Source organism: Plectropomus leopardus, chromosome 6 (assembly GCF_026936395.1).
Source record: "Plectropomus leopardus strain MGB_pleo_1.0 chromosome 6, ASM2693639v1, whole genome shotgun sequence".
Lineage (NCBI taxonomy): Eukaryota > Metazoa > Chordata > Actinopteri > Perciformes > Serranidae > Plectropomus > Plectropomus leopardus.
The window spans coordinates 3,896,706-3,909,227 of record NC_142181.1 but is presented as its reverse complement, the minus strand read 5'-3'; the positions used below and the strand labels follow the sequence as shown (position 1 = coordinate 3,909,227).

The 12,522-nt window shown below is 39.7% G+C and overlaps 1 protein-coding gene across 2 annotated transcripts; it reads left to right on the top strand.

Annotated features, from left to right (window-relative positions):
* Window positions 1-290: 290 nt before the first annotated feature.
* atf5b (activating transcription factor 5b) lies at window positions 291-6,229 on the top strand. 2 transcript variants are annotated; one of them, XM_042487306.2, is made up of 4 exons: window positions 291-522; window positions 1,146-1,367; window positions 1,747-2,935; window positions 4,018-5,340. In XM_042487306.2, exons 2-4 carry the CDS (start codon window positions 1,229-1,231, stop codon window positions 4,202-4,204), a joined length of 1,515 nt encoding a protein of 504 aa, XP_042343240.1. In that variant the 5' UTR covers window positions 291-522; window positions 1,146-1,228; the 3' UTR covers window positions 4,205-5,340. The 2 variants fall into 2 exon arrangements, with proteins under 2 accessions (XP_042343240.1, XP_087934638.1); XM_088078512.1 differs by lacking the exons at window positions 291-522; window positions 1,146-1,367 and adding an exon at window positions 1,415-1,514 and having other exon boundaries at window positions 4,018-6,229.
* The last annotated feature ends 6,293 nt before the right edge of the window (window positions 6,230-12,522 follow it).

Sequence of the window (12,522 nt, the reverse complement as noted above, 5' to 3'; positions counted from 1 at the left end):
AATATAATTTTTTATGTAAATATAATTTAGATAAAAGTAAAGTTAGTAAACGTATAACAGACATCACACAGATGATTATAGTGTGTGAAATAAAGGCGGAGAGGCTGTGTGTGTGTGTGAGCAGCCACACACACACACACACACACACACACACACACACACACACACACACACACACACACACACACACACACACACACACACACACACACACACACACACACACACACACACACACTGGGAAAGTCCCCAGCCTGATGACGTAACGGCCGGCTGAACTCTGTAAACTGCGCATTAATCCCGGCTGCTGTGATCAGGTCCGGGCATTAGGAGTTGCAGAAGTAGCGGATTTAAAAACTTTCTGTCCGCAAGTGTGTTGGTGGAAAAAGCGCTAGATGAAGAGTCCCTGGCTGTGAAAAGGGAAAAATGGCTTTTTAAACTGTCACTCGTCTTCCTGCTCACCGTCAAGCTCCGCGTGCTTTGCTCCCGCAACGCACCGCAAGACTATTCCGAAACTATGGGGTGAGTCCGGACTGGCTGCGAGCTTTTTTGGGGAAAAAGTTGCGAGAATAATGTTTTCTTTAATCTAACAGACTGTTTTAAACACTGTTTGAGCTCAGGTGTAACTGTGTGCTGCATTTAACGTCGTTTACGGGATTGTTTTAGCCATTATTACTATTTTAAAGTAAACATGTCAAAGTTACTTTTTCACGCGTTAAAAAGGTGAGTTTCATTGATTTCTGGTTTTTGATACAGTTTAAAAGTGCTGCAGCTGCTGCTTACGTTGTGGAAAACAACTTTTTAAATGTATATGTTTGTGTAAAGTCTAATAAATGTGTTATTAAAGTAATACGTATTTTTTTTTTCTAATACTTTAATTATTTTATGTGTGGTTTATTGTTTATCAAAATATGTCCAGTTGCTGTTTTTCCACATTTTTTGTTCAATAATTTTATAGTTTTGGCTTCACAGCATGAAGTTACAGGTGAATAAACAAAAGTAAAGAGTTAATTTTTGCTCATTAACTTTTAAAATAAATGTATTTTTAAATATTAATTACATTTTTTTTATTAAGTTTTATATTTTGAAGAATTGTTAAATTTAAAAAAAAGCTAATTTTTTAAAAAAATGTCTTCTTCCCACAGGTCTTCAGGTGTTTCCACAATTCTTTCATCCACTCAGTGCACGCTTTGTGCTTTTGAACAATTTAATCGACGCAGACGACACAATGGCGGCATCGATCCTTCGCAGGAAAATTCCTCCCATTTCCACAGGCGAGCTCGGCGCTCCCCCTCTCCGACAGGCTAGCCACAGCCAATCACGGCCCAGGTCGGGGGCGGAGCCAGCGGAGAGGCAGCACTTAATTGGTGAGTTTTGCCAAGACGCTTTTTTATTTTTCCACATCCCGAGGTCGGAGCCGCAGTGCAGCACGGGGCTAATGTCGTACAGTGAGTACAGCTAAGTGGATATTTATCGAATGCAGACGATGCTGTTCAATCATTTTCAGATGATCGGTTAGTTGTTCACTTGGATTTTTCGGATGTATTGCTTGCTTTTTAAGCTTACTTTTTAATTTTTTTTTTTTTTTTACATTTATCCTCTCTACCTTGCGTGATTTAAAGATTTTTTTCCTGAATTTGTATTTTTTTCATTTTTTTTATTTCAGTTATCCTACAGCAGCTGAATGAAATAATGGATTGCTTTACTGATTCTATTTTTGTAATCCTTATTTTTTGATTTTTATAGGTGATGGTCACTCAGATTGGATGACGGAAAAAGTTGATTTGTCTTCATTTGTGTCGACGACCGAGTCTTCTCCCAGCTCATCCCTTCCACCCTCGCCGTTAGAACAAGATGTCAAGGTGCCCTCGGATCTGGAGGTCATGACCTCTCTACTGCAGGAGGAGCTGGCTCAGCTGGAGGACTACTTCCGCTCCGAGTCCACGTCCACAACAAACAAGTTGGAGAAATCCTCAAAATGTGACAAGGGTGCTCAAGCCATGGGCTCCCAGTCTTATTACCAGTTACCCTATGGCTCGTATGGGACCAGCCAATCAGAAACCAGCCCTGTGGTTGTTACCTTGGCAACAGGGGAACTGGACCTGGCCAGCTTTTGCGGCGGTCCCATCGGCAGAACCAAAATCGCGCGACCCGCTCCGTACAACTACCACCACCGCTACCACCACAACAACGGGCGAAGAATCCTCAGCGAGGCGGTGAAAGTCGGGGAGGAAGTCGGACTCGATACGTGGGGCTCGAGGGGAAGTTACTCAGGAAGCACAGAGTTGTCTGTGAACCATTACTCCACGCTGAAGACGGTGAGCAAGAACAGCCTCGGGAGCGTCAAGAAGGTGAGAGAATGTGCTTTATCGTTGAAGGAAGAGGAGAGTTATTGTTTTTCAGAAGGAATGTTTTGCAGCGAAGAGATTGCCCGAGGTTTTTGTCTGGGTGGCTCGTACGACGGCCACCACAAGCGAGAGGGACAGTTGATGCACAACGTGAAGGTCAATGTAAGTTACGACAGCACGGGGCTCGAGGTCTTGCACTGCAGCAAAGACGGAGGACTTTCCGGAAGTATGCCCCAAGAGACAATGGTGGCCGGCGACGGCTACTTCCACCAGTCGATGGCCAGCACGGAGCCTTACCATAGCTTTATAGGTGACCTCGACCAGCCGCCACAAGCACAGGCTGTAGAGCCCCAACATGGCCACTACCTCTATCCAGAATGCCTTGCAGACCAAAGCTACGAATGTCTGTCCAGAGGGGACGGCGAGGGGACGCTCATGGGCGCCCCCATCCACCGCCCCACCCAGAGGCTAAAGGACGAGCCCTGCTCCATCAAGCCGTCCCTGGTGATGGGCGCCGCTTCTCTGGAAGGCAGCAGCGGAGAGAGGAAGCAGAAGAAGAGAGACCAGAACAAAACTGCTGCTCACAGGTAACAGCTGCACTGTGATTTATGGATGTGGAAAAGCATGAACCGTGAACGCCCGAAAAAGGCTTTTTCCTGCTAGTGAATCATCACTGATTATATTATTTTTTTTTTTTTTATTTTGAGGTAAATCACACATAAATCCGGAAACAAAAACTTAAAATGACTGATTTTTTAAAACTTTTTTTTTCACAGATCAAGACACTAAAACTTAAAATTACTCATTATATGTATATTTTTTAAATAATATTTTTATTGGCAAATTTTGAGGACTTGAATTTAACGAGTCAAGACAGTAAAACTCAAAATAACTGATTATATTCCTCTTTTTTTATATATATATTATTTTTGCTGGCAAATTTTAAGGATGTAAATTACACATAAATCAAGACACCGAAATGTAAAATGACTGTTTATATTCTTTAAAAAAAAAAAAAAATTATTGTCAAATTTTAATGACATAAACCACACAAAAATCAAGAAACAGAAACTTGAATTTACTGATAATAATTCCTTTAAAATAATATATTTTTATTGTCAAATTTTAATGACATAAATCAAGAAACAGAAACTTAAATTTACTAACTATAATCTCTTTAAAATAATATTTTTATTGGCAAATTGTGATGATATAAATCAAGACCAAAAAAAACTTAAAACATATTCGTGGCCTGAGTATGTGGATGTTTGGCTCTGCAGCTGGAACATGGCGGGAGTGTTACAGAAAGCAGCCGCCCGCTGCTTTAAATGTCCGGCAGCGTGCAGGAGGGACGCGGAAAGTCCCGCTCTGTCTGCCAAACTCAGCCCCGCCTCACATTTCTATAAGTCTGTTTTGTCTGTGACTTTCCTCCTCGTGTGTGAAATGAAGAAGAAGGAATTTGGAAAAGATCAGTCAGTAATAAACAGCACATCGTGTCAGCTCGGGGGGGTTTGGGGGGCGTCTGAGCGGCGCGAGTAATCCGCCCTCTGATGTAGCTCAAAGGTCACGCACGCTTGACTCATTAATAAAGATGCAAGGCAGCAAAAAAAAAAAAAAAAAACACCCAAAAACGTGTGAAGTCAACCTCACGCGGTCCGCTGTGTTGCAGGTACAGGCTGCGTAAGAGGGCGGAGCTGGACTCTCTGGAGGAGGAGCTGCACGGCCTCGAGGGGCAGAACCGGGAGCTTCGTGACAAGGCGGAGTCGGTGGAGCGCGAGATCCAGTACGTCAAAGATTTACTGATCGAGGTCTACAAGGCTCGCAGTCAGCGGCTCAAACAGGATGGCAGTGCCTAAAGAAAAAAAAACAAAAACGCCCACGCTGACCTCACCTACCGAAACCCCCCCGCCCCCCCGCCCCGCCCGACCAGCACCAAGAGAAACATCAAAGTCAAAGAGCACCAACTGGTTTTTGTCTCACAGGAATGAAATGGTAGTTGCATGATTTTGGTAGTTCTTTTTCTAAAAAAAGACAAAAAAAAAATGTTGTTTCCGAGAGGATGGTCAAACAAAAACACAACTTTCCTACGAAAAAAAAAGAAAAGGGGAAGTTTTGGGTGACTAAACTATAACAAGCCTTAGTGAGGTGGCTCCTAGAGGAGATGCTGAACTTGTCCGTGACCACTGTGATCCGAACTGCACGCACAGCCTTTGTGACGACCGAGTTTGCGACGATTGATCGTTTACAAAATGAATCAGCGGTAGCGATGGAATTTGCTCGTGGTTCTTGTGACACACGCCGGCAGCATCGAGGCAGATCCATGCGAAATATATATTTTATTTTATAACTTTTTTGTTATTTTTACTTAATAATGTTCATTTATCATTTGCTTTAACTGAATAAAAGGGATTGCTGGACAAAGTGTGTAACATGCTCTACAAATATCCATTATCAGAAACATTTAGAGAATTTGTATTGCTTAAAAAATGTCGAGTATTTACACTTCTTTAACCCCCCCACCCACACTTGAAGTACCCCCGATGCATGTTTGATTTTGGAAAAAAAAGCATGTTGCGAGTGTTATTTGAAGGCAATATTCTGTTAACTGCATGGCTTCAAGATCTCCCACCGCGTCAATTTATATTTCTCATAAGCTGGCGACGTTTTCTCTCCCCATGCTCAGGTTTTTCTTTCTTTTTTTGCTTTTATCGCTCTGAGAAACAGAAACATTCACTGGCTTTTTTCCTTTTCCTCCTCTCTTCTCTTCTCTCTCTCTCGCTCTCGGCTGTATTTTGCGAGCAAACAATCACCTGTTGACGCAACAATAAATGGTTGTTGGGTTACGACTTCATGGGAATTTTTGTTTTCAATTGATCAATTTGATGTATCTGAGATTCAGGTCCTTTTATTATGAAAGAAATCGATGTCAATGTCAGGAAATTCTACATCAGGTACAAATTACAGCCAAATAAACCAGTTATGTAGAATCATTGATCTTTGCCTTTGGACTGTTTTTCACTGCATGCTGCTCGTGTCATTCTGCAGCCATTCAAACCCCAAATTTCATCAAGTGAAGAGCGCACACAGAATAAGAAGAGGGTGGGATTAAGAGATAGAGAGATGCAGAATAATCCCCCTCTGCCCTCCCACCCGCCCGCCGCCCTGCCCCGTTAACTGCCTCCTCCAGCCCTCTTTTTTGGCTGCAATGCAGTCAGTTTATTTCCCAGGATTCACCGCTGGACGGCAGCACAAGGCGGCCTTTGATTGACACCTTTCTGCAACAAAACATCTTGTTTCCTCTGAGAGCGAGGAGGCAGGATGGTGCCCAAACAGCCACACGATGAGGGGGATACGTTTATGAGAAACACTAACAGGCGCGTTACAATATTTCTCCACTTTGGTTTCTGCGCTGTGACGGAGCCTCGAGGCTGAGCGCAGCCGTATCAAGCTCCGGCAGTCAACAGACAACAAGCTGCCTATCTCATCTCCCAGCTCGTGGAGGGTGCGTGCGCCTGTGTTTTTGAGCGTGTGTGTGTGTGTGTGTGTGTGTGTGTGTGTGTGTGTGTGTGTGTGTGTGTGTGTGTGTGTGTGAGGGAGAGAAATCTCTTGGTATCTCTCGTAGCAGTCGTAGGCCTTTCAAGTGCATGACGCAACATCACACAATCCTTGCAGGAGGAGGAGAGAGATGCAAGTGAACTATCAGAATAAAAAAAGTACGGGGTTGACAGAGAATGCCGTTAAATCTATTGATTCAGTCTTCTTTCTGTTTGTTGTTTGTTTGATACAGATGCAATGTTAAAAAAAACATATTGTAATGCTGATATAAGATTTATAATCGGATTTTTGCAGTGTGTTCAATAAAGTTCTTCACTATAATGTGACATTTTTTAAAACATTTTTAGATGACGTGAAAATCCATCCATTCTTTTATCAGTTCATAATGTGGATGAAATGCAAATGTTTCATGCAAAAATGCAAATAAATACACATATAGAATATAAATAAAGAGCAAATTTAATGAAGCAACACTTTATATTCCACGATATACTGAGAGATAATGTGTGAAATAAACATTTTGTTTTTTAACCTAATAATCACACTAACATCCAGACTGAGCCTAATAAATCATACGTACAAATAAGTACACTAACAAAGAGAAATATATAGTTTATATAGTAATTATACATTGAAGAGAAGATTATCCTTTATTAGTCCCACAACGGGGACATGTGCACTGTGAAGGTGTGAATTAGATAAATAGTAAAATAAGATAAAAAAAGATGCAAAAGTCATCAGATGTAAATATATATATATATATATATATATATATATATATATATATATATATATATATATATATATATTTATGGAGAATTGTCAGGTTCTATGATACACTTTTGTCTAAAAACAAAAAGGTTTATATCATTTTTGCAAATTGGAGCAGAAAAACTTAAAAGCTTAATATCTCAAACCGCTCAGAGGGCAGAAAGAAACAAGCTGATAATTCTCAGGCGGAAAAATGTGAGTTTTATTTCACACCAACGGCTCCACAGAGAGCCGTGAAAACGCAGAGTCCGCAGGGAGACGTGCAGAATATTCCAGTAAGATTTACTGTTTGGACGTCTCTGTCTCCACCAGGTGTCTCTCTAAGATCAGAAACAGACCGCAGCCGCTCAGATGAAAAAAAGCCAAAAGAAGGAGATTTCTACAGTAACTCTGCAACACAACATCGTTTGATTTGATTTTCCAGTCCAGATGTCGTGCATCTGTAGCACAGTTTGCCTTTGAATGAGGATTAAATTAAGACCCTTCAGATAAGATTATTAATCCCATGTATGGACCTCGAAAGTAGAAAAAAAGGTACAAAAACAGATGCATATATTTACACAAAAAGAAAAAGTAAAGGACCAATTTCGTTAGAAGTATCCAGCTCCTTTACAAATCGAAAAGTGATAAAACCACAGTGTAAAAATGCTCCATTACAAGTAAAGTCTTGCATTCAAAATCTGACTTCACCCTTTGAAACTTGAGCAAATTGGCTCGATTCCTTTCAGAAACATGAAAGGGAAGCAGTGAGAAACTTAACAAGAGATGGCACAAAAAAACAGCAAGAAAACAGTAAAAAAAATGCAAGAAATGACCTGAAAATAAGCAATAAACACAACAACAAAAAAGGGGAAAATAAAAGAATAAAAAACCATAATCATGTGTATTTTACTGTAAATTGTTTTTAAATATATAATTGTAATAAACACATAGTTTTCTTAATATATTTCTCTAATTATTTGATAATTTTCTAATGATTCTCCTGCTATGTTTTTTCAATTGTCACCTTTTACATTTTTTTTTTATTTTTCGCAATTTAAGGGACATTTCTCATCAAGCTGTTGTTTTTCTCATGTTTCTGAAAGAAATTAAACCAAATTTTCTCACGTTTCAGAGGTTTAAAAAGGATGTGAAAGGCGTCTAAACGCAGCACAAGAAAACTGATGTCAACTGAAACTGATGTCCAGGGTTCAAAGGGTTAAATAAAAAAGTATTATCAACAAAATATAAGATCACCTCAAATATAATGAAGAAATGCCCCACGTGAGTATTTGTTTTATCATTTATTATGTGTCGGAGGCATTTCTGCTGATGGAGCCGTTTTTTTGTGGTAACAGCATCTCGTGACACATTTGTCTCTTTGTTTTTAACTGAGTCTCTGTCCTCTATCCCATAATGACAAACCCGGGCATTAAATATCCGACACTGAAACAAACTGCCTACGCTTGTTTCTCAGCATTTTTTCCCTCTCAGCATCAGCTCAGTCTTCACAAAAGTGCCTCACTTTCTCTTCTAGACTGAAGTATTCACCGTTTTTACGGTGAAATATTTCTCTTTTGACTCTCCATGTGGAGTTTGGTGCTTTTGAGTGAACACAAAGATTCAAAACAAAGAGCCTCATGCAAAAAACAAACACATTTTCTCTTATTTTCGCTCGTATCCAGGATCTGTTCTTATTTTGTTTGTACCCAGTGATTTTTGGGATTCACCAGTGTTTTAATTTTTGTTTTTCTCTCAGCTGAGAGAAAATAATAGAGAAATTTCAGAGTACGTTGCTGCATGAGGCTCATTGTGCGACTAACAGCAGTGGATCCGCACCGTTAAAGGTTCTGGGAAAGCGCGCGCAGTAAATCCTCCTAAATGTGTGTGTTTTGTCAGTGTGTAAATGTGTGTGTGATGAAATGAACCTGAGAGTTTCGTGTTCGTGGGCACGTCAGCACCTTCCAAAGAACTCTTGATCATCAGCTCAGAAATGACGTTTACGCAGGAAATGACTCTGCCCCTGAAGGCGTGTCGAGCATCTTGAAACCTCACAGGAGGAAACGGCGAGTTTTTACACGTGAGACGTGATATTCTGCTCAAATCTGGTGATGAAGTTTTTGTCCTGCAGTGAAACTACGAATCCTCTGCGTACGTTTAGCCGATCGTGGACTCTGTGGAGGTTTGAGCCAAAAAATGCTGATGCTGACACGCTGTCACTAACAACACGCACACTAACCGAAAAGTGCAGCTGAGGCTGATGGGAAAGTGTCGTGTGATGCAGAGCGGGGGGATCAAAAAGGCAACAGGAACTCAAAAATATCACTCTGATGCCAAAAAACAGAAACTGAACATCAGACCAGCAGATCAAGACTCCAACAGACTGAAAACCAGAACTGAAACACAAACCGGACTGACGAGGAGATGAAGCGCAGGTGCAGAGAGGAAGGTGACGAGGCTGATGCAGGACAGCTGTGTGTGTGTGTGTGTGTGTGTGTGTGTGTGTGTGTGTGTGTGTGTGTGTGTGTGTGTGTAGAGTTTAACCCTTTGAAACCTGAACGTGTTGGCTCCATTTCTTTCAAAAACTGTGAAGGCAACAAGCAGCAAAAGAAGAAATGAAAAAAAAAAAAAAAAATCAAAAAAGTACAAGAAAAATACCTAAAAAATCATAATAAATAAGGAGGAAAGGGAAATGACCTGGAAATTTGCTTAAAATATAATAATTCTGTAACATAATTTTATAGATATAATTGTGATGATTGACTGTACATTTTTTTAATAGTTTCTCTAGATATTTTTCTTTTTTTGTTTCTACCCTAGGCATTTTCCCTATCTTTTAAAAAAAATTTTGGTTGCAATTTGTGGAACATGCAGCAAAAGACAAAATGACCAAAAAATTAAATAAATACCCCCTGGAAAATAATAATAATAATAATTATAACAATAACAATAATAATAAAACAATAATAATAAATAAACAAATAAATAAGAGAAGGAAAATAACTGGAAAATATGCTTAAAATTTAATTATTCTGTCACATAATTCTAGATATATATATTTTTAATAGCTTCCCTAGCTTTTTTTCCCTCAGCATTTCCCCCTAGCTTTTAAAAAAGAAATTTCTAAATTGATTACTTTGTTGCAGTTTGTGGAACATGTCCTGCCAAGTTGCTTATGCCTTTTTCCTTGATTTTTAAATAAAAAAAAAAAAAATCCCACCGTTTTGCTCAGGGCACAAAGGTGTAAACACTCGTGAAATGTGTCTGAATGCAGCACAAGAAAAGTGATGTCGCTCCAGGTTTCAAAGGGTTAAACTGGAAAAATGACTAAATATAAAATCAGACGGTTTCCATGGGGATATTTTCTCGTTTTATTGAAGCTGTTGATGGACCACAATGCAATGCACAGAGCGATGGAGGAGCTGCTCACAGCGGGGAAAAATGAAAAGTTGAGGATGGTAATAAGTAAAAACGCGACCTTGACGGGAGATTATTGAATCGACTTTTGTTTACAAGGTCAAGAATGAATCTGTCAGGCTTTATTTACCTGTTTCCTCTCTGAGTTTAATTAGCAGACGTGTTCCAAGGTTACCGTTCGGTTTGCATCCATCTGTGCATGTATTGCATCATTTTCTGTAAGTCCAAAACAGTAAATACGTTTCTTTTTGTCTGCTAAAACAAAAACAGTGTCCACGTGAAACACGGCTTTTGTTGGAGGTCAAGCTTTTTATTGTGTTTCTGATCGTGTCTCGTCGTATTTGTTTGTTCGTTGTCTTTTTAGGTGCAACTGAAATGTCAATTTAATTACAGTTTTTCTCAGTAAAAACATCAGCTAAACGAGCTGAGCGTGAATCTCAGTGCTGTCGGGACAGAACAACTTCTGAGTCCTAAAAAAGTCCAAATGTATCCCTGACAAATGTAACGGCTCTTTAACGACAAAATAATCGAACAAGATAAGGAGATAAGATTTGCAGAATCAGTGACGTCTTTTAAATCACGTATTTTAACTTACTTATACAGATTTGCTTTTATTTGATGTGATATTTATTTATTTGTTTGTATCTCACTTCCTTTATTGATTTTGCTGCTCTTACTCCATTTATCCGTTATCCGTCTGATTTTCTGTTCTTACCATATTTTTATTTTTTAATGCATTTATTTGTTCATCTATCTCTTATTCATCTGATTTTGTCTTTGTTTTATCCCCCCCGATGTGATGTCGTCTTCTTATATTATTTCTCATATTGTTCTTTTTTATCGTCTTTTATTTCTTTCATTCTTATATTTTTAAAAACTTTATTCATTTAGTACTTTAACTGCCTTTCAGGATCTGCTTGTTTTAGCTTGCTTGTTTTTTGTTTGCTTTATTCTTGTTTAGGGTTTGTATTTTGTTCTTGGCTTTTTGTTTGATTGACCTTTCTCTGTTTTTAAATTAGTTATATAAATAAGATTATTATTAATTTTTAATTAAGTTTATAAAAATCATCAATTTTGCCGGCTGCAACCGTGTACTCAATGAAATTATCTTTGGTATCTTTTTTTTTTTTTTTAAAACAAGCGTTCAGTAACATAATGTTACTTTTTGATGGTTCGAATTGGTTTGATGCAGATTCATAATCTGCACAGTTAGTATTCAGGACATAAATGGGCCACAGAGCCGCGTAATGACCGATGACATGAGACGCTCCAGCCTTCGATGAAAACATGAAAAATTCAAGCAGCGGCTATGAATTTGCATTCTCAGTCAGATATTGAGATCCTCGCGGTCGTATTGAGGCGCGCTGGCTGCAGAAAGGAGAGGTAAGATGAAGGCGTCAGAGCCGGTAGGGGATGTGGAAGAGGGGATGTGATGCAAGACGGGGAGAAAGGATGGAGGAGGAGGGCGGGGGGGTGGAGGGGGGCGCTGCACTGATGGAGGAGAGCAGAGGATGAGCTGAATGGCCTGCAGCTCTGTTGGAGGCTGTGTGCACGCCAGCGAGAGGCTGTTAAATTTGTTATGAGCGGCTGTGTGCAGCCGGTGGGGGAGGCTCGGTTTGAGGGAGGGGGCTGAGGTTAAAGACGCAGGGTGAGTGTGTGGAGGTGTGTGTGGGGGGGCTGCAGGAGGTCAGCCAGGATGGAGGTGCAGAAGAGGTGTTACAGCGCTGTGGCTTAGTGGTGGTTTAACCCTTTGAATTATGGAAAGACATTATTTTTTGTTGCTTTCAGACACCTTTTACAAATCTTAGTAACCAAATTGGTGCGATTTTAAAAAACAAAACAAAACAAAGAGGGCAATGAGAAAACACACAAAAGTGCTTAAAACATTTTCAAAAATATTTTTAAATATAATAATAATAATCAATATAGTTGACATTTTTCTCGCTTATTAAAAAAACTGTTTGCAAAACATTTCTTGCTAAGTTGCTTACTGTTTTTTTCTTTTTTTCGTAAAAATGTGCAAAAGGCTTCTGAATGTGGCACAAAGTGATGTCGATGCAGGTTTTAAAGGGTTAAGTGTTTTCATTGTAAATATTGCTTCACTCTGATATTCTTCATTCAGTGTTAGTTACCTCCCTCCTGCAGTTACAGCTCTCATAAACTGAGCCCGTCTGTTGAGCCCAAAACTATTTCCCCCCTCATGTGAACAACACACACACTTTCTGCCGCCTGTCGTCTCTCCGTCTTTGAGCACACACACATGGACACGCAAACTGCTTCTACTCGATTTGCAGCTTCTGCCGTGAAATGAAGTGAGATTTCTGGTGTTTTTCTGCAGTTACTTAAACGTCAGAGGCTTATCAGAACAGTGTAATTACATGTACACTGTAATCAGAGTAATTCCTGCGTAAAGCGGTGAGTAAGCCCGACCTGAGTCAGACCCATTTCACAA

Coding starts and splice junctions, on each gene's coding strand:
- atf5b (XM_042487306.2), top strand. CDS start 1,229: ATGGCGGCATCGATCCTTCGCAGGAAAATTCCTCCCATTTCCACAGGC. Junction 1,368..1,746: donor GGAGAGGCAGCACTTAATTG/GTGAGTTTTGCC, acceptor TGATTTTTATAG/GTGATGGTCACTCAGATTGG. Junction 2,936..4,017: donor AACAAAACTGCTGCTCACAG/GTAACAGCTGCA, acceptor GCTGTGTTGCAG/GTACAGGCTGCGTAAGAGGG.